The sequence below is a fragment of the Hemitrygon akajei genome, chromosome 7, assembly GCF_048418815.1.
Source record: "Hemitrygon akajei chromosome 7, sHemAka1.3, whole genome shotgun sequence".
Lineage (NCBI taxonomy): Eukaryota > Metazoa > Chordata > Chondrichthyes > Myliobatiformes > Dasyatidae > Hemitrygon > Hemitrygon akajei.
In genome coordinates this window covers 13,442,150-13,467,709 of record NC_133130.1, presented here as the reverse complement: position 1 = coordinate 13,467,709, position 25,560 = coordinate 13,442,150, and the positions used below count along the sequence as shown (strand labels likewise).

Sequence of the window (25,560 nt, the reverse complement as noted above, 5' to 3'; positions counted from 1 at the left end):
ATACTTCTACAGGTGCCTCCAATACTTTATTTACATCCACAACTCTATGTCCTATTCCTTTCCTTATAAAACTTGCAACACCACCCCCTCTACCAACTAATCTATCACACCTAAATACAATATAATCCTGCCAGGAAAAACTTAAATGTGGTAACAACCAGGTTTCCTGAATACATATGACATAAGGTGGATTTGATAAATCAGAAATAAACTTCTTGAAGTCTTGGTTGAACCACTGATGATTTGGTGTGTCATATTGAAGGGGTAAATAGTTACGCAATCAAATCTTTTCTGTTTTATATTTGTAATTAATTTAGATCACTTTGTAAAGATCTGTTTTCACTTTGACATGAAAGTCTATTTTTGTTGATCAGTGTCAAAAAAGCCAAATTAAATCTACTGTGATTCAATATTTAAAACAATAAAACATGAAAACTTCCAAGGGGGGTTGAATACTTTTCATAGGCTCTGTAGATGGGTAGGTCATTTGGCGGAAAGGATGTTGGAGATTAAGTTTAAAAGTTCAAAGTAAATTATAATCTAGGTACATATACAGTTGCAAGCAAAAGTCTGTGAAACCTCTGATGAACTGAAACAGTTTTGCATGAAGAGTCTAACATTTTGTAAGTCTGATCAGCTACAGGAAACATTTGGTGGAGGTTATTGCTGCTCAAGGAGGTTCCACTAGTTATTAAGTACAAGGGTTCACATACTTCTTTCCAGCCTAGATTAAACAATGTGTTCAATAAAGATGTGAAAAGAACAATTGTCGGTGTGTTATTAGTTTATGACACCATACAGAACTCATTTTCTTGTGGGCATTCACAGTAAATACAAAGAATCGATGAAAGACCACATCAACGGAGATGCACAAACAAACTCAGAACAAAATTCACGGGACCGGGTAGTAGCAATCATGTCTCTCCCATACTGTTGAATTATGGTGAATAGTTGAGTCAGCCTTATACATTATGGGAACATCCTTCCCTACCCTCAGTGAAATCTATAGGAGGGACTGCCTCAATAAGACATCATCCAAATTTGCAGGAGACTCAGAGTGGAAGGCTATCAAAGTTTGCAGGGGGTCTGGACCAGCTGGAAAAATGGGCTTTAAAATGGCAGATGGAATTTAATGCAGACAAGTATGAGGTGTTGCACTTGGGGAGGACAAACTATTGAATGGTAGGGCACAGAGGAGCATGGTAGAAGAGGGATCTGGGAATACAGATCCACAATTCCTTAAAGGTGCCGTCACAAGTAGATAGAGTCGTAAAGAGAGCTTTTGTCAGATTGGCCTTCATAAATCAGTAATGAGTACAGGAGATGTTATGTTGCAGTTCCATAAGATGCTGGTGAGGCCAGGTCTGGAGTATTGTGTGCAAATTGTGGAAGTGGTAGATGCAGGTTCGATTTCAACCTTTAAGAGAAATTTGGATGAATATATGAATGCGAGGGATATTGAGGACTTGGTCTGGATGCAGGTCAATGGGATTAGGCAGAATAATAGTTCAGCATGGACTAGATGGGCCAAAGGGCCTGCTTCTGTGTTGTTGCCCTCTTTTACTACATATCCCAGTTTCAGATATGGCCTCTGTACCTTTTGCGATGCCCTCACTGATGATGGTGAGTAGACGGATGGTCCGGTGCGAGCAGGGGGTGCCGAGTGTGCAAGGGGGCCCCAGGCAGTCTGCTGTGAGGATGACGGTGCAGGTGCAGCCCTGCTGGTGTCCACCATTGGCTTCGAAGCCATATGCACCTGCAGTCTGGGAGAGGGGGCTTTGGCCTGGGAAGTAGTCGGGGGCTGAATCGTCTGCCTGGCCACCACCTTACGCTTGACGTTGCTCTTGCAGAAGTTAATATGACGCTCAGCAGCGGTCTCGTTGAAACGCCTGTTGCAATAGGGACATTCGATGTAGTCTGTAGGTTTGAACACAGACACAAAGTCAAACCTATTTTTGTTTATTAGAGATACAGACAATTAGAAGGCCAATAATATCATGAAGGATCCCCTCACCCTGCTCATGGACAGTTTGTCCCATTTCAATGGAGAGGAAGCTGGACTCCAGGACTACCAGACTTGAAAACAGTTACGTTCCCCAAGCAGTGAGGCTGATCAACACTTCCACACCCCCAACCACCTCTACTTTATCATTTCCTGTCAGAGTCACCTTATGTACAGACATACCTGTGCCTAGTGTCACTTTATTGGCATACAATCAATCTACGTAAATAAACTATGTATTTATGTTTTTTGTGTTCTTTATGCTTATTATGATGTTTAATGCTGCATCGGATCTGGAGTAACAATGAGTTTGTTCTCCTTTATACCCATGTACTGAAGACTAACAATAAACCATTTTGAATCCAGAATACAGCACTATAACAGGCTTTTCCAGCCCATCCTGCCCCAAATAACAAATTTCACCGCACAGAAAAGAGAGATAATAAACTAAATTCTGGTGTTTCTGCACCCCCCCCCCCACCCCACTGAGGGTCTGGCCACTGGTGGAGCTGGGCGATCTCTGAATCTGGCGGAGACATGAGGAGAGGAAGTTGTCTCAGGGTCACTGGTGTGACCACGAATGGGTGTGACCCAGCACTGGCCTATTGCCAGAGAGACCTGCTGTGCCTGGGATTTCCATTGGTTTATCATTGTCACACATACTGAGATCACTTAACGATGTTGAAGGCCAGAGGATTGAGAGCTTCATGTTCCAAGGGGTGACCATCACCAAGAGCTTGTCTTGGTCCGATCATGCAGACAGCACGCAAAGCAAAGTTTTTCATTGTACCTCACTGCATGTGACGATACTAAACCAATTCAGATTTTAAGTTATTGTTCTCTATCTGCGTTGCACGTTTATTATGTCTATTATGGTAGTTAGTCATGTGGGCAGGGGCATGGTGTTCAGTCACGTGTTTAGTTACAGAAGGTCGAGGCATATTGAGATGAAGTCGGGGCGAGCAAAGAAAAGTTGGAGCTTAGGAAGGCAGACTGGGGGCACGTCCACCTAAACCGAGAACGAGGTTTGATCGATCTAAGTGCCGGGCCAATTTGGAAAGGTTGGCTGAAACATGGCCCAGAGCAAGGAATGACTCAGTGATTTCAACTCCAGGCCAGGTGGATTGAAAAGGCAGCATATCGGGACAAGGCGAGCATCTGGCCAGTTCTGCTTGCTGCTCCATGACATTTACTCGGCTCTTGCTTTGAACTGACACTGAGGCTGTGGGCCTGCTCTGGGCTTAGTGTCTATGCACTCACTTCTGTTCTAAATGCTGTTTGTTTACTTTAACTTTTTGCACGTTTTCTCTCTCTCTCTCTCTCTCTGCACATTGGGTGTTTGTCGGTCTTTCTTTTTAAATAGGTGTTTTTGGTTTCATTGCTTTGTGGCAGCCTGCAAGGAGATGAATCTCAAGGTTGTATAATGTACAGTATACAGATTTTGATGATAAATGTTCTTTGAACTTTGTACATACTCATGCTTTGTCTTTTGTTCAGTTGGAGTCAGTCAGAATTAGAGACAGCTGAGTGTGATGTCTAGTTTGTTAATTTTTATGCTTACCGGTACTTTCTTTTAACATTGCTTAATTACATTGAACAAAGCTTAAGTACATTTAGTACACTAAGACTGTTTATTTTGTTATCTCGTTAGTTTTACATTCATTAGCTTGTATTGCTTCAAGATTGTTTGTTCCCTCCTAGGTCCTCAGGATGCATGGGTGGGTTAGGGTTAACTCCCAACAGTCAGTTGCAGGTGAGGGTCAGGAAAAATAAAAGGGGAGTTGATTGGGTGTGTGTCAGGGAGGTGGGAGAGGAGTGGTGGAGAGAGGGAATACGGGAATGTGAATGTTGCAGATTTCAGGGAGACAAGGAGATTTCCAGCTCTGGGCCTATTCCAGCTGTTCTGGGACTCAGTCTGGTTCAGCATGCTGTATGATTACTTCTATTTTATTTCTCTCCTTCTTTCTCTGCACAGTGTTTTTTTTTATTGGGTTATTTGGGTCTCTTGCTTTGTGGCTGCCTGTAAGCAGACAAATTTCAAGGTGTAAGAGGGACCAGTGGAATTGTATCCCAGGGATCCAAATTGGGCGAGATGGATGAGTGGCCTTTTTCTGTGTCATGAAGTCATGGAGAAGTACAACACAGAAACAGGCTCTTCAGCCCATCTAGTCCATGTCAAAACCATTTAAATTGCTTACTCCCATCAACCTGCACCAGGACTATACCCCTACTATGCATGTACATATCTGAACTTAATTGGGCTCACATTCGACACTCTCATGATCCTCTGAGTGAAGAAGTTTCCTCTCATGTTCTCCATAAACTTTTTTACTTTTCACCTTTAACCCATGACCTCTGGTTGTAGTCCCACCAACCTCAGTGGAAAACGCCTGCTTGCATTTACCTTATCTATACCCCTCATAATTTTGTATACCTCTATCAAATCTCCTCTCAATCTTCTACATTCTAAAGAATACAGTCCTAACCTATTCAATCTTTCTTTATAACTCAGGTCCTCCAGGCCTGGCAAAGTCCTTGTAAATTTTCTCTGTACTCTTTCAACCTTGTTTGCATCTTTCCTGTAGGTAGGTGACCAAAACTGCACACAATACTCCAAATTAGGCCTCACCAATGTCTTATACAACTTCATAATATCCCATCTCCTGTACTCAATATTTTGATTTATGAAGGCCAGTGTGCCGAAAGCTTTCTTTACGACCCTATCTACTGTGACCCAACTTTCAGCAAATTATGGACTTGTATCCCCAGATCCCTTTGTCTACCACACACCTCAGTGCCCTACCGTTCACTGTGTAAGACCTGCCCTGGTTGGTCCAACTGAAGTGCAAAACCTCACACTTATCTGCGTTAAATTCCATCTGCTATTTTTCAGCCCATTTTTTCCCCAGCTGATGCAGATCCCTCTGCAAGCCATGTTATCTTTCCTCACTGTCCAATACACCCCCAGTCTTGGTGTCATCCACAAATTTGCTGATCCAGTTAACAACATTATCATCCAGATCATTGAATAGATGACAACCAACAAAGGACCCAGAACCAATCCCTGTGGCACACCACTAGTCACAGGCCTTCAGTCAGAGCAGTAACCCTCTAATGCCACTCTCTGGCTTCTCCCACAAAGCCAATCCAGTCTAATCCAATTTACTGCCTCATCCAGAATGCTGAGCAAATGAACCTCCTTGACCAGCTTCCCATGTAGGACTTTGTCAAATGCCTTATTGAAGTCCATGTAGACAACATGTGTCGGTGTAGACCATGAGGGCATATGAGCCAAATAAGGCCATTCGGCCCATCACGTCTGCTCTGCTATTCTATCATGGCTGACTTATTATTCCACTCAACCCCACGCTCCTGTCTTCTCCCCGTAACCTTTGACACTGTTACTACTCATGAACCTATCAAACTCTGCTTTAAATATACTCAAAGACTTGATTCCACAGATTCAGCACCCTCTAGTTAAAGAAATTCCTCCTTCTATGTTCCAAAGGGACATCCCTCTGTTTTGGGGCTGTGCTAGACTGCCCCACTATAGGAAACATTCTCTCTGTGGTGTAAGATAAAGAAACGGTAAAGTCCGGTAGAATGGCAAGGCACCTGGGTTAATGCTGGGGGGTGGTGGTGGGGGAAGGGGGAGCCCCTTCTTCATGGCATTGGTGCTGAGCCGGGCATTTCTGATGGTGTTGATGAAGTCCTCATGTTGCTCTCTCCAGTGCGAGACCGGGGGTGCAAAGTTCTGCAGGGACACAAGAGAAGCGGTCACCACTTGATGGAACTCACCACCACACCATCCCTCAACATCACCAACCCTTTGGACAAAGGGTCATCCGCACAGCAACATCGCCGGTAGCGAGCGGTGGAATTCTGAGCATGTCACCAAAGACTCCAGCAAATTTCTACGCATCATAAATGCAAGATTCTGCCAATGCCAGAAATCCAGAACTACATAGACAAACCCAATAGGTCGATTGTTTACTACTCTCCATAGATCGCGCTTCATCTGCTACACTTCTACAGATGTACAGTGGAGAACATTCTGACAGGTTACATTACCATCTGGTACGGATGGGCCACTACACAGGGTTGGAACAAGCTGCAGAGGTTGAAAATTCAGCCAGACCCATAGTGGGCACCGGCCTCCCTCTACTGAGGACATCTTCAAAAGGCAATGCCTCAAGAAGGTGGCATCCATCATGAAGGACTACCCCTCCCCCACCACCACCTCCCCCCCCCCCCCCCCCCATCTGGGACATGTCCTCTTCTCATTATTACCATGGAGGTACAGGAGCCTGCAGACACAGACTCAGCATTTTAGGAACAGCTTCTTCCCTTCTGCCCTCAGATTTCTGAATGGTCCATGAACCCAGGACATGACCTCATTATTTTGCATGCTTTTTGCAATACATTATTTTTATATTTCTCATAGTAATTTTTAATGTACTGCACTGTACTGCTGCCGCAACTAGTTTCATGACAAGTGTCAGTGATAATAAACCCGAATCTGATTATTTAAAAAGTCTCACAAACAGTAATAAGGTAACATAGATCATCCTTTTAGTGATGCTAAAGGTGTGAAGCGTAGGAGCTTATACAACGGAGAGGATTCCCCTACTTTTCTTCAAAGAATGGCCATGAATCAGCAGATTTAATTTACTCGCTCTGTTGAGGAACCAGCCAGTCGGACTCTTCACTTGCCTCTCGGTCAAGGATACAAGTGGTTTAATGAAGACCATGGAGCGGCTGATAATACAGAATCTGAGGCCTGTGGTGGGGGAGTCTAGGACCAGAGGGCACAGATAGAGTGGATGTGGAGAGGATGTTTCCTATAGTGGGGGAGTCTAGGACCAGAGGGCACAGATAGAGTGGATGTGGAGAGGATGTTTCCTATGGTGGGGGAGTCTAGAACCAGAGGACACAGATAGAGTGGATGTGGAGAGGATGTTTCCTGTGGTGGGGGAGTCTAGGACCAGAGGGCACAGATAGAGTGGATGTGGAGAGGATGTTTCCTGTGGTGGGGGAGTCTAGGACCAGAGGGCACAGGTAGAGTGGATGAGGAGAGGATGTTTCCTATAGTGGGGGAGTCTAGGACCAGAGGACACAGATAGAGTGGATGTGGAGAGGATGTTTCCTGTGGTGGGGGAGTCTAGGACCAGAGGGCACAGATAGAGTGGATGTGGAGAGGATGTTTCCTGTGGTGGGGGAGTCTAGGACCAGAGGACACAGATAGAGTGGATGTGGAGAGGATGTTTCCTGTGGTGGGGGAGTCTAGGACCAGAGGACACAGATAGAGTGGATGTGGAGAGGATGTTTCCTGTGGTGGGGGAGTCTAGGACCAGAGGACACAGCCCCAGAATTGAGCAAAGTCTATTTAGAGCAATGATAAGGAGAAATTTCTTTAAATAGAGGGAAGTGAATCTGCAGAATTTATTTTTGGCAGTGGAGGCAAAGTCATTGTGTCTATTTAAAGTGAAACGTGAAAGGTTATTGATTAGTCAGGGCGTCAATGCTCTTATGGTCTTAACCCAACCCAAAAGCTACTGGTGTTGACACCCTTCAGTGTCTGCCCCCTGGTACTCGGAGATACTGGTGCTGAGACCCCTCCGTGTCTGTCCCCTGGTACTCGGAGATACTGGTGCTGAGACCCCTCCGTGTCTGTCCCCTGGTACTCGGAGATACTGGTGCTGAGACCCCTCAGTGTCTGTCCCCTGGTACTCGGAGATACTGGTGTTGAGACCCCTCAGTGTCTGTCCCCTGGTACTCGGAGATACTGGTGTTGACACCCCTCAGTGTCTGTCCCCTGGTACTCGGAGATACTGGTGCTGAGACCCCTCAGTGTCTGTCCCCTGGTACTCGGAAATACTGGTGCTGAGACCCCTCAGTGTCTGTCCCCTGGTACTCGGAGATACTGGTGCTGAGACCCCTCAGTGTCTGTCCCCTGGTACTCGGAAATACTGGTGCTGAGACCCCTCAGTGTCTGTCCCCTGGTACTCGGAGATACTGGTGCTGAGACCCCTCCGTGTCTGTCCCCTGGTACTCGGAGATACTGGTGCTGAGACCCCTCAGTGTCTGTCCCCTGGTACTCGGAGATACTGGTGCTGAGACCCCTCAGTGTCTGTCCCCTGGTACTCGGAGATACTGGTGTTGAGACCCCTCAGTGTCTGTCCCCTGGTACTCGGAGATACTGGTGTTGAGACCCCTCAGTGTCTGTCCCCTGGTACTCGGAGATACTGGTGCTGAGACCCCTCAGTGTCTGTCCCCTGGTACTCGGAGATACTGGTGCTGACACCCCTCAGTGTCTGTCCCCTGGTACTCGGAGATACTGGTGTTGAGACCCCTCAGTGTCTGTCCCCTGGTACTCGGAGATACTGGTGCTGAGACCCCTCCGTGTCTGTCCCCTGGTACTCGGAGATACTGGTGCTGAGATCCCTCAGTGTCTGTCCCCTGGTACTCGGAGATACTGGTGTTGAGACCCCTCCGTGTCTGTCCCCTGGTACTCGGAGATACTGGTGTTGACACCCCTCCGTGTCTGTCCCCTGGTACTCGGAGATACTGGTGTTGACACCCCTCAGTGTCTGTCCCCTGGTACTCGGAGATACTGGTGTTGACACCCCTCAGTGTCTGTCCCCTGGTACTCGGAGATACTGGTGTTGACACCCCTCAGTGTCAGTCCCCTGGTACTCGGAGATACTGGTGCTGAGACCCCTCAGTGTCTGTCCCCTGGTACTCGGAGATACTGGTGCTGACACCCCTCAGTGTCTGTCCCCTGGTACTCGGAGATACTGGTGTTGAGACCCCTCAGTGTCTGTCCCCTGGTACTCGGAGATACTGGTGCTGAGACCCCTCAGTGTCTGTCCCCTGGTACTCGGAGATACTGGTGTTGAGACCCCTCCGTGTCTGTCCCCTGGTACTCGGAGATACTGGTGTTGAGACCCCTCCGTGTCTGTCCCCTGGTACTCGGAGATACTGGTGCTGAGACCCCTCAGTGTTTGTCCCCTGGTACTCGGAGATACTGGTGTTGAGATCCCTCAGTGTCTGTCCCCTGGTACTCGGAGATACTGGTGTTGACACCCCTCAGTGTCTGAGCCCCGGGTACTCGGAGATACTGGTGCTGAGACCCCTCCGTGTCTGTCCCCTGGTACTCGGAGATACTGGTGTTGAGATCCCTCAGTGTCTGTCCCCTGGTACTCGGAGATACTGGTGCTGAGACCCCTCAGTGTCTGTCCCCTGGTACTCGGAGATACTGATGTTGACACCCCTCAGTGTCTGTCCCCTGGTACTCGGAGATACTGGTGCTGACACCCCTCAGTGTCTGTCCCCTGGTACTCGGAGATACTGGTGCTGAGACCCCTCAGTGTCTGTCCCCTGGTACTTGGAGATTCTGGTGCTGAGATCCCTCAGTGTCTGTCCCCTGGTACTCGGAGATACTGGTGTTGAGACCCCTCCGTGTCTGTCCCCTGGTACTCGGAGATACTGGTGTTTTGACCCCTCCGTGTCTGTCCCCTGGTACTCGGAGATACAAGTGCTGACACCCCTCAGTGTCTGTCCCCTGGTACTCGGAGATACTGGTGTTGACACCCCTCAGTGTCTGTCCCCTGGTACTCGGAGATACTGGTGCTGAGACCCCTCCGTGTCTGTCCCCTGGTACTCGGAGATACTGGTGTTGAGATCCCTCAGTGTCTGTCCCCTGGTACTTGGAGATACTGGTGCTGAGACCCCTCAGTGTCTGTCCCCTGGTACTCGGAGATACTGGTGTTGACACCCCTCAGTGTCTGTCCCCTGGTACTCGGAGATACTGGTGCTGAGACCCCTCAGTGTCTGTCCCCTGGTACTCGGAGATACTGGTGCTGAGACCCCTCAGTGTCTGTCCCCTGGTACTCGGAGATACTGGTGATGAGACCCCTCAGTGTCTGTCCCCTGGTACTCGGAGATACTGGTGTTGAGATCCCTCAGTGTCTGTCCCCTGGTACTCGGAGATATGGTGTTGAGATCCCTCAGTGTCTGTCCCCTGGTACTCGGAGATACTGGTGTTGAGACCCCTCCGTGTCTGTCCCCTGGTACTCGGAGATACTGGTGCTGAGACCCCTCAGTGTCTGTCCCCTGGTACTCGGAGATACTGGTGTTGAGATCCCTCAGTGTCTGTCCCCTGGTACTCGGAGATACTGGTGTTGAGACCCCTCCGTGTCTGTCCCCTGGTACTCGGAGATACTGGTGCTGAGACCCCTCAGTGTCTGTCCCCTGGTACTCGGAGATACTGGTGTTGACACCCCTCAGTGTCTGTCCCCTGGTACTCGGAGATACTGGTGCTGAGACCCCTCAGTGTCTGTCCCCTGGTACTCGGAGATACTGGTGCTGAGACCCCTCAGTGTCTGTCCCCTGGTACTCGGAGATACTGGTGCTGAGACCCCTCAGTGTCTGTCCCCTGGTACTCGGAGATACTGGTGCTGAGACCCCTCAGTGTCTGTCCCCTGGTACTCGGAGATACTGGTGCTGAGACCCCTCAATGTCTGTCCCCTGGTACTCGGAGATACTGGTGCTGAGACCCCTCAGTGTCTGTCCCCTGGTACTCGGAGATACTGGTGTTGACACCCCTCAGTGTCTGCCCTCTGGTACTCGGAGATACTGGTGCTGAGACCCCTCAGTGTCTGTCCCCTGGTACTCGGAGATACTGGTGCTGAGACCCCTCAGTGTCTGTCCCCTGGTACTCGGAGATACTGGTGCTGAGACCCCTCAGTGTCTGTCCCCTGGTACTCGGAGATACTGGTGCTGAGACCCCACAGTGTCTGTCCCCTGGTACTCGGAGATACTGGTGCTGAGACCCCACAGTGTCTGTCCCCTGGTACTCGGAGATACTGGTGCTGAGACCCCTCCGTGTCTGTCCCCTGGTACTCGGAGATACTGGTGCTGAGACCCCTCAGTGTCTGTCCCCTGGTACTCGGAGATACTGGTGCTGAGACCCCTCCGTGTCTGTCCCCTGGTACTCGGAGATAATGGTGTTGAGATCCCTCCGTGTCTGCCCCCTGGTACTCGGAGATACTGGTGCTGAGACCCCTCATTGTCTGTCCCCTGGTACTCGGAGATACTGGTGCTGAGACCCCTCAGTGTCTGTCCCCTGGTACTCGGAGATACTGGTGCTGAGACCCCTCAGTGTCTGTCCCCTGGTACTCGGAGATACTGGTGCTGAGACCCCTCAGTGTCTGTCCCCTGGTACTCGGAGATACTGGTGCTCAGACCCCTCAGTGTCTGTCCCCTGGTACTCGGAGATACTGGTGCTGAGACCCCTCAGTGTCTGTCCCCTGGTACTCGGAGATACTGGTGCTGAGACCCCTCAGTGTCTGTCCCCTGGTACTCGGAGATACTGGTGTTGACACCCCTCAGTGTCTGTCCCCTGGTACTCGGAGATACTGGTGCTGAGACCCCTCAGTGTCTGTCCCCTGGTACTCGGAGATACTGGTGCTGAGATCCCTCAGTGTCTGCCCCCTGGTACTCGGAGATACTGGTGTTGAGATCCCTCAGTGTCTGCCCCCTGGTACTCGGAGATACTGGTGCTGAGACCCCTCAGTGTCTGTCCCCTGGTACTCGGAGATACTGGTGCTGAGACCCCTCAGTGTCTGTCCCCTGGTACTCGGAGATACTGGTGTTGAGACCCCTCCGTGTCTGTCCCCTGGTACTCGGAGATACTGGTGCTGAGACCCCTCCGTGTCTGTCCCCTGGTACTCGGAGATACTGGTGCTGAGACCCCTCAGTGTCTGTCCCCTGGTACTCGGAGATACTGGTGCTGAGACCCCTCAGTGTCTGTCCCCTGGTACTCGGAGATACTGGTGCTGAGATCCCTCAGTGTCTGTCCCCTGGTACTCGGAGATACTGGTGTTGAGACCCCTCAGTGTCTGCCCCCTGGTACTCGGAGATACTGGTGCTGAGACCCCTCAGAGTCTGTCCCCTGGTACTCGGAGATACTGGTGCTGAGACCCCTCAGTGTCTGTCCCCTGGTACTCAGAGATACTGGTGCTGAGATCCCTCAGTGTCTGTCCCCTGGTACTCGGAGATACTGGTGCTGAGACCCCTCCGTGTCTGTCCCCTGGTACTCGGAGATACTGGTGCTGAGACCCCTCCGTGTCTGTCCCCTGGTACTCGGAGATACTGGTGCTGAGATCCCTCAGTGTCTGCCCCCAGTGCTCAAAGGTTTTTCCTACCTTTCCAACTAATGATCCTCTGACTGAGCTGAGCTCAGTCCCCTGAGCTCTTTGCTTGTATGAGTTGAACACTCGTTTCTTCTTGTTGTTGACTTTGCTGCAGATCGGTTCATGTCTTGCCTGGAAATATGACCATAAAACCATCAGACATGGGAGCAGAATTAGACCATCTGACCCATCCGATCTTCTCACTTTCCATTACAGCTGATTGAACTCTCAACCCCATTCTCCTGCCTGTTCCCTCTAACCTTTGATGCCATTACTAATCAAACACATATCAACCTCTGCTTTTAATATACTCAATGACTTGGCTTCCACAGCTGCCTGTGGTGACAAATTCCACAATTCACCACCCTCTGGCTAAAGACATTCCCCCTCATCTCAGTTCTACAAGAACATCTGTCTATTCTGAGTCAGTGCCCTAGACTCCCCCTCTATAGAAAACATCCTCTCCACATCCACTCTGTTGAGGCCTTTTACTATTCAATGGATTTCAATGAGGTTCCTCCCCCTCTCCCTCTCATTCTTCTGAATGCCGGTGAGTACAGGCTCAGAGACATCAAGCACTTTTCATATGTTAACACTTTCATTCTCCTGAACCTCTTTTGGACCCTGTCCAATGCCAACACATCTTTTCTTAAAAATAAGGGGCCCAAAACTGATCACGATATTTATGCTTGAGACAGGCAATTAGCATTGAAGCTGTTTGCAGTCATTTCCCAAGCACAAAGCCCAAAGGTTGAAGGTCGATTCAGAAATCCAGAAATCGAAATCCGATGCCCAGGGCCCCGAATCTGAACCTCTGCGATTGAAGGCCCAGTAACTGTGAATCCGCGAGTGTTGGAAGCCAAAGAAGGTGGCTTGTCCTGGGATTGGAAGACTGTGCGTTTTGGGAGGAAAGGGGTTTGTTCTTGCTGTTACTTGATGTGTTGTGTTTTGTGGTGTCCTGTGTTGTGGACATAGTATGTTGGCGTGGGAACCTGTGGCAATACTTGGGGGCTGTCCTCCATCACACCCTTAGGTGCTGTCACAGCAGGTGGTGGGAGAGTAGTGGGGATAAGCTCCCAACTCCCACTACCCATTAAATGCTCCCGATGTTGTGCGTCTCAAATAGCCTCTCATAACCAAATCCAGCTCCTGGCCTCCATGTGTGGCTTAGCTACTAAACCCGACGGAGCCGTTTCTACTGACAGGAGAAGTGGCAAAGTCGGGTTACTAGCGCCTTACAGCCAGTCGCTTCACGCAGATGGGGCTTGTCAGCCATGTTTGGCAGCTCATCTAAGAGAAGGAGAACTCTGATTTCAAAACCTCGCTGCCTTGCGGCTATACCCACTCATGGAGAAAGCTTTGGGAGTAAACCCCGAGGAAAAGTTTGGAACTGGAATCCCTATGGCGGTCAGTCCTACATTGAGTTCCGTGCTGACTGGCAACTCCTGTGACGCTGCTGGTACCAGACTGTATCGGTCTCAGCCGCGTTATGAGGGGGAGCTTGCTATATGGGCAACAGCTTGCTCTCCATATCGTAATGCCCAGGCTTGCGTACAGGCTGAGGACACAACATCCATGGTCAACGCCTCAACAGAGAGTCCAAATCCTCCTCCCAGCGTAGAAATGTTGAACAGTAGAGAACATTGGTTGTAGGTGAGAAGGGTAGGTTTAAAGGAAATGTGTGGGACAAGTATTGTTTCAAAAAACGCGGAGTGGTGGGCGCCTGAAATGTGCTGGCAGAGGTGGCGGTGGTAGTTGTGGAAGCAGCTACTATAGTGCTTTTAGACAGCTACGTGCACATGCAGGGAATGGTTGGGATACGGATCATATGCAGGCAGAGGGATTTGTTTAATTTGGCATTGTGCTCAGCATAGACATTGTGGGCTGAAGGGCCTGTTCCTGTGCTGTACTGTCCTATGTTCTGTGTTCTAAAAACCTAACAACTTAATATCCCAATTGTCTGGTAGGTGGAAGAGGTCAAAGACAGTGAAAACAGCAAAGAATTTCTTCGGCGACACAAGAGACTGCAGGCGCTGGAATCTGGAGCAACACACAAGATGCTGGAAGAGCTCAGCAGGTCAGGCAGCATCTGTGGAGGGAAATGGACAGTCAACGTTTCAGGTTGAGGTCCTTTATCTGGGTTGGAAGTCAGTATAAAGATGTGAGGGGAAGAGGTAGAACAAAATCTAGCAGGTGATAGGTGGATCCAGATGAGGGGGTGATGGGCAGATGGAGGAGGGGAGAGTGGGAATAGTGATAGAGACTGGGAGGTGATGGGTAGATCCAGATGAGGGGGTGATGGGCAGATGGAGGAGGGGAGAGTGGGAATAGTGATAGAGACTGGGAAGTGATGGGTGGATCCAGGTGAGGTGGGATGATACCCTTTCTGAAGTCCACAAACAGTTGTTTGGCCTTACTAACCTTGAAAACAAGGTTGTAGCTGTGACACTACTCAACTAGCTGATATATCTCGTTCATGTAGGTCCTCTTGTCACCATCTGAAATTCTGCCAACAATGCTTCAGCAAAAATATAGATGTGATTTGAGCTGTGCTGAGCCTCACTGTCATGGGTGTAAACAGAGTAGAGACAGAGCACACCCCCCTGAGGTGCACCAGTGTAGATTGTCAGTGATGTGGAGGTGTTATTCCCGATCTACACCACCTGTGGTCTTCCGGTTAGGAAGTCGAGGATCCAGTTGCAGAGGGAGGAGAGAAGCCCAGGTTGTGCAGCCTATTGATCAGGATTGTGGGAACGATTGTGTTAAATATGGAGCTGTAGTTAATAAACAGCATCCGGACATGGGTATTTCTATTCTCTAGGTGATCCAAGGCTTCGTGAAGAGCCAATGAGATCGCCTCCACTGTAGACCTACTGGGCCGATAGGCAAATTACAGTGGTTCCAGTTCCTTGCTGAGAGAGGAGTTAATTCTAGCCATAATCAACTTTTCAATACACTTCATCACTGTAGATGTACTGTAAGTGCTACTGGACAATAGACATTAAGGCAGCTCACCCTGCTCTTCTTGGGTACAGTATTGGTATAATTTTTGCCCTTTTGAAGCAGGTGAGAACTTCTGACTGAATGATTTAAAATGTCTTCAAACATCCCTGTCAATTGGTTGGCACAGGTTTTCAGAGCCCTGCCAGGTACACCATCCGGGCCAGTCATCTTGTGAGCATTCACCCTCTTGAACAACAGCCTGACTTCAGCCTTCAAGACAGAGATCAGAGGGTCACTGGGTGCTGCAGGGATCCTCACTGACGTAGCTTTATTCTCCCTTTCATAAAAGATGTTGACTTCATCTGGAAGTGAAGCATCACTGCCATTCATGGTGTTAGGTATTGCCTGCACACCCTCCCAAAGTTGATGTGCATCTGATGTTGCCTCCAACCTCACTTGGAATTGCCTCTCTTAGCCCTTGAAATAGCCTCCACAAGACATACCCGGTTTTCTTGTACAGACCTGGGTCACCAGACTGGAATGACACAGATCTATCCCTCAGTAGACTAAGAACCTAATGGTTCATCCACAGCTTTTGATTTGGGTATGTATAGCAAGTTTTCATAGACACACACTCATCCACACAGGTTTTAATGAAGTCGGTAACAACTGCAGCATACTCATCCAGATTCAAAGATGAATCCCTGAATACAGTCCAGTCCACCGATTCAAAAGGTAGCAGAATAGTTGGGTTTAGTTTAAGGAATAGCGAGCTTTGAACAATGCAATAGTTAGCTTTGGCTAATGGAAATATTCAGGTTTAGTTAGTGGAATGGCTGGCAGTCGAGTGAATGGACAATGAGGGACAATAAATCCTGAAGATGGTAGTAATGCAACAGTGTGGATGCCAACTGCTGAAGAAACTCAAGGAAGAAGAAGTAGTTAGTGGAATAGTTAGCTTTGATTAATGCAATAACAAGTGAGGAGCAATGAAGTCACGGAGCAATACAGCAGATACAGATGAACAGAGGAGTTGGAAATAGCATTAGAAGAATCAGATTCAGAATCAGGTTTAACATCACTGGCATATGTTGTGAAATTTGTTATTTTGTGGCTGTTTAAACTCAGCCAGCTCCTTCATGGCCACTGATCTCCCCAGCATCGAGGACACCTTCAAAACGCGATGTCTCAAAAAGGAAGCATCTGTCATTAAGGACCCCCATTACCCAGGACATGCCCTCTCCTCATTACTATCATTAAGGATGTGGTACAGGAGCCCAAAGACACACACTCAACTATTCAGGAACAGCTTTTCCCCCCTGCCAACAGAAGTATATATTTTATATAATACTTACTATAATTCAGTTTATTATTATGTACTGCACTGTAACGCTGCCATATTAAAAAAAAATTCACAACATATGCCAGTGAGGTTTAATCTAATTCTGATTTGTGATGTGAGAGGAAACCTGTGTGGTCACAAGGAGAACATACCAACTTCGCGCCCAAGGCCGGGACTGAATCCAACTCTCAGCACTGTGAGGCAGTGGCTCTACCCACCATACCACTGTGTTGCTCCAGAAAAATCTGCTGTTCTTACCTTGTATTTACATCTCCAGATCTGCAGCAATATTGTTGATACAAGTGTATTCTGAAATGGCCCAGTAAGATGATGAGATAGCTAGGGGATGGGCGGTAAATGCTGGCCTGGCCACTGGCACTGGAGAGACATGGTAGCATGCTGGTTAGCGTAACGCTTTATAACGCCAGCGATCACTGATCAGGGTTCAATTCCTATCACTGTCTATAGAAGTTTGTATCTTCTCCTTGTAACAATATGGGTTCCCTCCAGGTACCCTGGTTTCCTCCTATATTCCAGAGTCCCATGGTTGGTAGGTTAGCAGTTAATTACTAACTAGGATTGTGCATTGGTGTCAAAAGCATGGTGGCACTTGCAGGCTGCCCCCAGCACTTGCTTGGACTGTTTTGGTTGTATGTTTCAATGTTTATGTGATAAAGAAAACTACTCTATAAAGCTTGGTTCACAATGCCAGCGATTGGATGATGAGGGTTCAATTCCCACTGCTGTCTGTACTTTCTCTCTGTGACTACGTGGTTTCCTCTGGGGCTCTGGTTTCCTCCCACGTTCCAAAGAAGTACCGGTTCAGGTGAGTGAGTTTTGTGCATGCTACGTTGGTGTCGGAAGCGTGGCAACAATTGCAGGCTGTCTCCAGCAGATCCACAGACTCTGTTGGTCATTGATCCAGATGACAAATTTCAATGTACATCTTGATGTTTCAATATGGTGGTGGCATCCGTCGGTCTCGAGAGACCATGGATCTGTGCCTGGAGTTTCCAGGGCGCAGGCCTGGGCAGGGTTGTATGGGAGACCGGCAGTTGCCCAAGCTGCAGGCCCTTCCCCTCTCCACGCCACCGATGTTGTCCAAGGGAAGGGCACTAGGGCCCATGCAGCTTGGCACCGGTGATGTCGCACAGCAATGTGTTGTTAAGTGCCTTGCTCAAGGACACAAACGTGCTGCCTCAGCTGAGGCTCGAACCAGTGACCTTCAGGTTACTAGTCTGATGCCTTGCCCACTAGGCCACGCGCCAACATGTGGCGCGTTTCAATATACTGTACATGTAACAAATAAAGCTAATCTTTAAAAATCTTCATTTACACCTCCAGATCTGTTGCTGTGGGTGTCAAGCCTACCCACTCATTGAAAGGCACTCCCCCGGAGAAACGGAATTGGGATTGTAGCCCCTCCCACTAGCTGCCATTTAGATGATTAGCTCATGGCGCTGGAAGGGTCTAAATCTAGCACACTGAAAACTCGGTCTCTTTTTGCTCTCTGGGTCATAACGAGCTGGGAGTCGGCAGTGTAACGGAAATGGTAAACACTGGAGGTGTGCTGCAGTAGAGGGGGCTCGGCGCACACTTTAGATAAGTATTTGCTACTGTGTGTTAACTTGAATGGGTTACTGAATGTTTAATGTCTTTTTTGTTCTGCCACTTCAAGTACTCAATTTAGATAAGTATTTGTTAACTGAATGCAACCTGAAGGGTTTACTGAATGTTTAGTGTCTGTCTTGTCCTGTAAATAAATATTTACTGGTAGTGACTGTCCTCTATCCCCACTCACCCAACTTGTGAATCTATTTTCATACAAGATTCTCAGCAATGTTCTTGATAGAAATGTGTTCTGAAACTGCCCATGGCAATAAATACCAGTGACATCTACATTAAATCATTTAGTCATACAGTCAGAGAAAAGTACAGCCCAGAAACAGGCCCTTTGGCCTATCTAGTCTGTAACAAACCATTTAGACTTAAGTCCCATCGACCTGCACCTGCACCATAGCCCTCCATACCCCTCCCATCCATGTACCTATCCAAACTTCTTATAAACATTAAATATGAGTTTCCATGCTCCACTTGGGCTTGAAGCTCATTCCACACACTCATCACCCTCTGAGTGAAGAAGTTTCCCCTCATGCTCCCCTTAGAATTTTCACCTTTCACCCTTAACCCATGACCTCTAGTTGTAGTCCCACCCAACCTCAGTGGAAAAAGCCAGCTTGCTTTTGCCCTATCTATACTCCTGATAATTTTGTATACCTCTAACAAATCCCCTCTCAATCTACATTCCAAGGAATAAAGAACTAACCTATTTGATCTTTCCTTATAACTCAGGCCCTCCAATCACAGCAAGATCTTAGTAAATTTTCTCTGTATCTTTCAGCTTTATTCACGTCCTTCCCGTACAACCGTCTGTGACACAGTCACCTTTGGAAGGGAATCCAGGTGGAAGTGATCCCCAGGAGAGAGGTCCCACCCACCTTGCAGTCATGGGCTGTTTGTCCCATTCCCATTAAGAATCACACCAGGACCACCAGACTCAAAAACAGTTACTTTCCCCAAGCAGTAAGGCTGATCGACACCTCCACCCCACCCCTACTACTCCATCATGTCCTGTCAGTTACTTTGTGTACAGCCACTCCTATGCCTAGCATCACTTTGTGGATGTACAATCAATCTACAGTATATAAGCTATCTTATTTATAGTCATTGTTTTTTATTTTTATTAGATTTACGAAGATGTTGCCTGGATTGGAGGGCGTACGTTATGAGAATAGAACATAGAAATCTACAGCACATTATAGGCTTTCAGTCTATAATGTTGTGCCAACCACTAGAAATACCTAGAATTTCCCTGCTGCATGGCCCCCTATTTTTCTAAGCTCCGTGTACCTATCTAAGAGTCTCTGCAAAGACCCGATTGTATCTGCCCCTAACACCTTTTCACGCACCCACCACTCTGTGTGTGAAAAACTTGGCTCTGACATGCCCTCACTATGTCCCCTCGTGTAGGATAAATGAACTTGACCTTTTCTCCCTGGAGTGACGGAAGATAAGAGGTGACCTGATAGAGGTATACAAGATGATAAGAGGCATTGATCATGTGGATAGAGGTTTCTTCTCAGGGCTGAAATGGCTAACACGAGGGGGTATAGTTTTAAGGTACAGGTACAAGGGGGATGTTAGAGGTAAGTTTTTCACACAGGGAGTGGTTGATGCGTGGAATGAACTGCCAGCAACGGTGGTAGAGGCAGAATCAATTGGGTCTTGTATCTGAGGGCTATGCTGCAGGGAAATTGTAGGCAGTTTCTAGAGTAGGTTACATGGTTGGCACAACATTGTGGGCTGAAGGGCCTGTAATGTGCTGTAGGTTTCTATGTTCTATTATAGTGATTTTTATCTTATTGTGTTTTTTTCCTGCTGCATTGAATCTGGAATGACAATTATTTTGTTCTCCTTTACACTTGTGTTCTAGAAATGGCATTAAACAATCTTGAATCTTGTGCACACAACCTCCCACAATCACCCCCACCCCCACTCCCATCCTCTCCTCTCCTCATATCACTGGCCCAAAAATCAGCTCCCAGGTACACTCAAAATGAAGCAAGTGAGGACAAGGGAACCTTCGGGAGCTTACCAAACTGTCGGCCTCGAAACTTCGCCCACAGATTTTGCACGCCGCAAGGGTCAGGCCCCGCTCTATCCTCGAGAAAAGAGAGAAGCATTGAAGTTTCAGTTCAAAAAGCAATCATCTTTAACCTTCTTCATGGTAGGAAGTCCGTTGTTTGTAATATTGGAAAATATATTGAAATATGGCATTGGCAGCATTCACTATATAACCACGACTACTGACTATTTACTATGCATTATTGATTTACTAGATACATTGTATTCTTAGGTATATACTATGGAACAACATCCATGTATTATTAGCAGGAATGTAATTAGCTGAAATGTAATCTATATACTATGGAATGGCTTAGCTAGTGAAAAGATAACGGTGGCAGACAGGATGATAAAACAGGCAATGGTATGTTAATGAAGACTAACTGAGAGATAACTATGGCCAGGGACAAGGGGACACGTGGCCCAAAATGTAAACTGGTACGTAATTAGACTAATTGGGTGAAGATAATAGTGGCAGGTCAGAAGGTGATATATTGGTGATATGTAGCTGCAGAGTGATTGGATATGTTAGTGTAGCTAAACCAGAAGATTGCTATAAAAAATGCTATGTACAAAGATCGGCGGGCACTCAGCGACTAGCTCACTGACTGTCTCAGCTTTGGTTTGCAAATTAAAGCTTAAAACTTCTTGAAGAACCTTCTGCGTCTCCTCTGTGTGTGTGTGAAACACAAGAAACCACAACAGTAACTGGGCTGGTCCTGGATGTGACTCCATCCAACAACAGTACAAACACTCTGCTGCATTTTAACAGAGTGTTACAGCATGGAAACAGCCATTCGACCCATCATCTCCATACTAACTATCAAGTTATAACCATATAACAATTACAGCACGGAAACAGGCCATCTTGGCCCTTCTAGTCCATGCCAAACTCTTACTCTCACCTAGTCCCACTGACCCGCACTCAGCCCATAACCCTCCATTCCTTTCCTGTCCATATACCTATCCAAATTTACTGTAAATGACAATACCGAACCTGCCTCTACCACTTCTACTGGAAGCTCATTCCACACAGCTACCACTCTCTGAGTAAAGAAATTCCCTCTCGTATTACCCTTAAACTTTTGCCCCCTAACTCTCAACTCATGTCCTCTTGTTTGAATCTCCCCTACTCTCAATGGAAAAAGCCTATCCACGTCAACTCTATCTATCCCCCTCATAATTTTAAATACCTCTATCAAGTCCCCCCTCAACCTTCTACACTCCAAAGAATAAAGACCTAACTTGTTCAACCTTTCCCTGTAACTTAGGTCCTGAAACCTAGGTAACATTCTAGTAAATCTTCTCTGCACTCTCTCTATTTTGTTGACATCTTTCCTATAATTTGGTGACCAGAACTGTACACAATACTCCAAATTCGGCCTTACCAATGCCTTGTACAATTTTAACATTACATCCCAACTTCTATACTCAATGCTCTGATTTATAAAGGCCAACATACCAAAAGCTTTCTTCACCACCCTATCCACATGAGATTCCACCTTCAGGGAACTATGCACCATTATTCCTAGATCACTCTGTTCTACTGCATTCTTCAGTGCCCTACCATTTACCATATATATCCTATTTGGATTATTCCTACCAAAATGTAGCACCTCACACTTATCAGCATTAAACTCCATCTGCCATCTTTCAGCCCACGCTTCTAACTGGCCTAAATCTCTCTGCAAGCTTTGAAAACCTACTTCATTATCCACAACATCACCTACCTTAGTATCATCTGCATACTTACTAATCCAATTTACCACCCCATCATCCAGATCATTAATGTATATGACAAACAACATTGGACCCAGTACAGATCCCTGAGGCACACCACTAGTCACCGGCCTCCAACCTGACAAACAGTTATCCACCACTACTCTCTGGCATCTCCCATCCAGCCACTGTTGAATCCATTTTACTACTTCAATATTAATACCCAACGATTGAACCTTCCTAACTAACCTTCCGTGCGGAACCTTGTCAAAGACCCTACTGAAGTCCATATAGACAACATCCACTGCTTTACCCTCATCAACTTTCCTAGTAACCTCTTCAAAAAATTCAATAAGATTTGTCAAACATGACCTTCCACGCACAAATCCATGTTGACTGTTCCTAATCAGACCCTGTCTATCCAGATAATTATATATACCATCTCTAAGAATACTTTCTATTAATTTACCACCACTGACATCAAACTGACAGGCCTATAATTGCTAGGTTTACTCTTAGAACCCTTTTTAAACAATGGAACCACATGAGCAATACGCCAATCCTCCGACACCATCCCCGTTTCTAATGACATTTGAAATATTTCTGTCAGACCCCCTGCTATTTCTACACTAACTTCCCTCAAGGTCCTAGGGAATATCCTGTCAGGATCTGGAGATTTATCCACTTTTATATTCCTTAAAAGTGCCAGTACTTCCTCCTCTTTAATCGTCATAGTTTGCATAACATCCCTACTTGTTTCCCTTACCTTACACAATTCAATATCCTTCTCCTTAGTGAATACTGAAGAAAAGAAATTGTTCAAAATCTCCCCCATCTCTTTCGGCTCCACACATAGCTGTCAACTCTGATTCTCTAAGGGACCAATTTTATCCCTCACTATCCTTTTGCTATTAATATAACTGTAGAACCCCTTTGGATTTATTTTCACCTTACTTGCCAAAGCAATCTCGTATCTTCTTTTAGCTTTTCTAATTTCTTTCTTAAGATTCTTCTTACATTCTTTATATTCCTCGAGCACCTCATTTACTCCATGCTGCCTATATTTATTGTAGATATCTTTCTTTTTCCTAACCAAGTTTCCAATATCCCTTGAAAACCATGGCTCTCTTAAACTTTTAACCTTTTCTTTCAACCTAACAGGAACATAAAGATTTTTCTCTATTACTGTTGTAATGAAATATAGAAAAAACATAGAAAACATGGGAAACCTACAGCACAATGCAGGCCCTTTGGCCCACACAGCTGTGCCGAACATGTCCCTACCTTAGAAATTACTAGGCTTACCTACAGCCCTCTATTTTACTAAGCTCCATGTACCTATCCAAAAGTCTCTTAAAAGACCCTATTGTATCTGCCTCCACCACCATTGCCGGCAGCCCATTCCATGCACTCACCACTGAGTAAAAAACTTACCACGACATCTCCTCTGTACCTATTTCCAAGCACCTTAAACCTGTGTCCTCTTGTGGCAACCATTTCAGCCCTGGGAAAGCGCCTCTGACTAGCTACACGATCAATGTCTCTCATCATCTTCTACACCTCTATCAGGTCACCTCTCATCCTCTGTCGCTCCAAGGAGAAAAGGCCGAGTTCACTCAACCTATTCTCATAAGGCATGCTCCACAATCCAGGCAACATCCTTGTAAATCTCCTCTGCACCCTTTGTATAGCTTTCACATTCTTCCTGTAGTGAGGCAACCAGAACTGAGCAAGGTGCTCCAAGTGGGGTCTGACCAGGGTTCCGTATAGCTGCAATATTACCTTTCGGCTCCTAAATTCAATACCACTGTTGATGAAGGCCAATACACCATATGCCTTCTTAACCACAGAGTCAACCTGTGCAGCTGATTTGAGTGTCTAATAGACTCGGACCCCAAGAAATGATCTGCATGCATGGCATGCAAACAGGACAGTGGATTCCAGTTAATTGGGACACATTGGGACTAAGACATTTTGGCCCAATGAAGTGGTTGTTCCAATTAGCCAAAGCCTCATGGAAACAGTTAAAAATACAAACTGTGTAACAAATTATTTATTATTTATTGACATATGGTACAGAACAGGCCCTTCAAGCCATGCCGTTCAGTAACCCCCAATTTAACCCAAGCCTAACCACAGGACAATTTACAATGACCAATTATCCTATCAACCAATATGTCTTTGGACCGTGGGAGGAAGCCAAAGCTCCTGAAGGAAACCTATGCGGTCACGGGGAGAACTTACAAACTCCTTACAGACAGCAGTGAGAATTGAACCCAAGTCACTGGTATTGTAAATGAACAACAATACACATTAGAACACTCCCAATTGTACTACGGTACTATAAAACTGTATTAATTCCTTATTGACAGAGGAATTCACCCAGTATATGCAATGAACAAAATTAGCACAGGCATCTAGAGTAGATAATGGACTGTTTTCATGCAATGCTATCAATGATCGCATCCTCCAAATCTTCATTTTCATTGTAACATTTAGGATGATTGTTGATACCTTCAAATTTTTCATAGTTCCCAACTTGAAGTAGTGAATTTGTTTCACTTTCACTCCCAAGCATTTCCAGCATCTCCAAGCCTGAATGCTTGAAACCACAGTGAGCAAAATGAATCTGAATTGTCTTACTGCTTACTTCTTGCCAATTATTGGTGACAAAAGTCACTACGTTTTTTTAAAAAACATAACTACATACGACTGATGCTATTTAAAAACTGTTTGCTCGAAGTACAGTTAGCGTCTAACAGCCACACAAGTACACAAGACTGACAGTAGTGAGAACCTGTTTGGCAACTGTATTCTGCCCCAATTAAGCAGCATTGTATCCCCAAATAAAACAAAGAGAATTGTGGTTAATTTCTCAATTAGTTTTTGTGCCAAATAAGCAGCTGCCCTGATTAACGATGGCCAAATTAACCAGAATCCACTGTACTTCAGTACCTGTGACAATAATAGACAGATTTACTAACATGGCCAGCTCGACATTTTCTCAGAGGGCTTAAATAGCTAATATGAGAGGACATAATTTTAACAATGAAAGTTTGGGGGAATGTGAGAAGTAAGTTTTAAAAAAAATAGAGACTGGTGGGTGTTTGGAATGTGCCAGGTTTGTGATAGAGTCAGATACATCTGGGACATTTATGAGACTTGTTTAGGCTCATGGTTGATAGAAAAATGGAGGGCTATGTGGAGGGGAAGGGTTCAATTGATTTCGGAGTAGGTTAAAAGGTCACCACGTCATGGGCAGCTGTTTCTATATTATGAGATTTGCAAACCAATTTGGGAACCTTCATGTCGAGATGTGTTGGACTGGGTATTGGTGGAGGTCAGTGAAACAGCATTGATGAGAGAACATTCGGGCCTTACATTCTAGAATTCTCTCCATAGCCTCACCGACCCTCCTTTCCCTGACATTCCACTAAAACTTACTTCTCAGCCAGCTGTTCATCCTTGCAAGGTTGTGTCAAAACTAGCTTGATAACACTTCAGTTAATATCAAGGATACAGCATGTTCCTATTTCCATTAGAGTGGAGAGATTGTGGTAGGAAAGGGGAGGGAGACATCTTCCTTTCATTCCTTTGTGGAGGTGTTGCACTGTAGTGTAGTCATTAGCATAACACTTTACAGTGCTATCGACAGGGATTCACTTCCTGCTGCT

The 25,560-nt window shown here is 46.6% G+C and overlaps 1 protein-coding gene across 1 annotated transcript; it reads right to left on the bottom strand.

The window, feature by feature from the left end:
• Positions 1–691: 691 nt before the first annotated feature.
• On the bottom strand, positions 692–25,349 carry LOC140730115 (zinc finger C2HC domain-containing protein 1B-like). Its single transcript, XM_073050251.1, has 6 exons — positions 25,331–25,349; positions 20,139–20,200; positions 12,211–12,330; positions 5,618–5,756; positions 1,598–1,917; positions 692–724 (listed from the first exon to the last, which is right to left on the bottom strand). The coding sequence occupies exons 1-6, from the start codon at positions 25,347–25,349 to the stop codon at positions 692–694; spliced, it is 693 nt and encodes a 230-aa protein (XP_072906352.1).
• Positions 25,350–25,560: the final 211 nt, after the last annotated feature.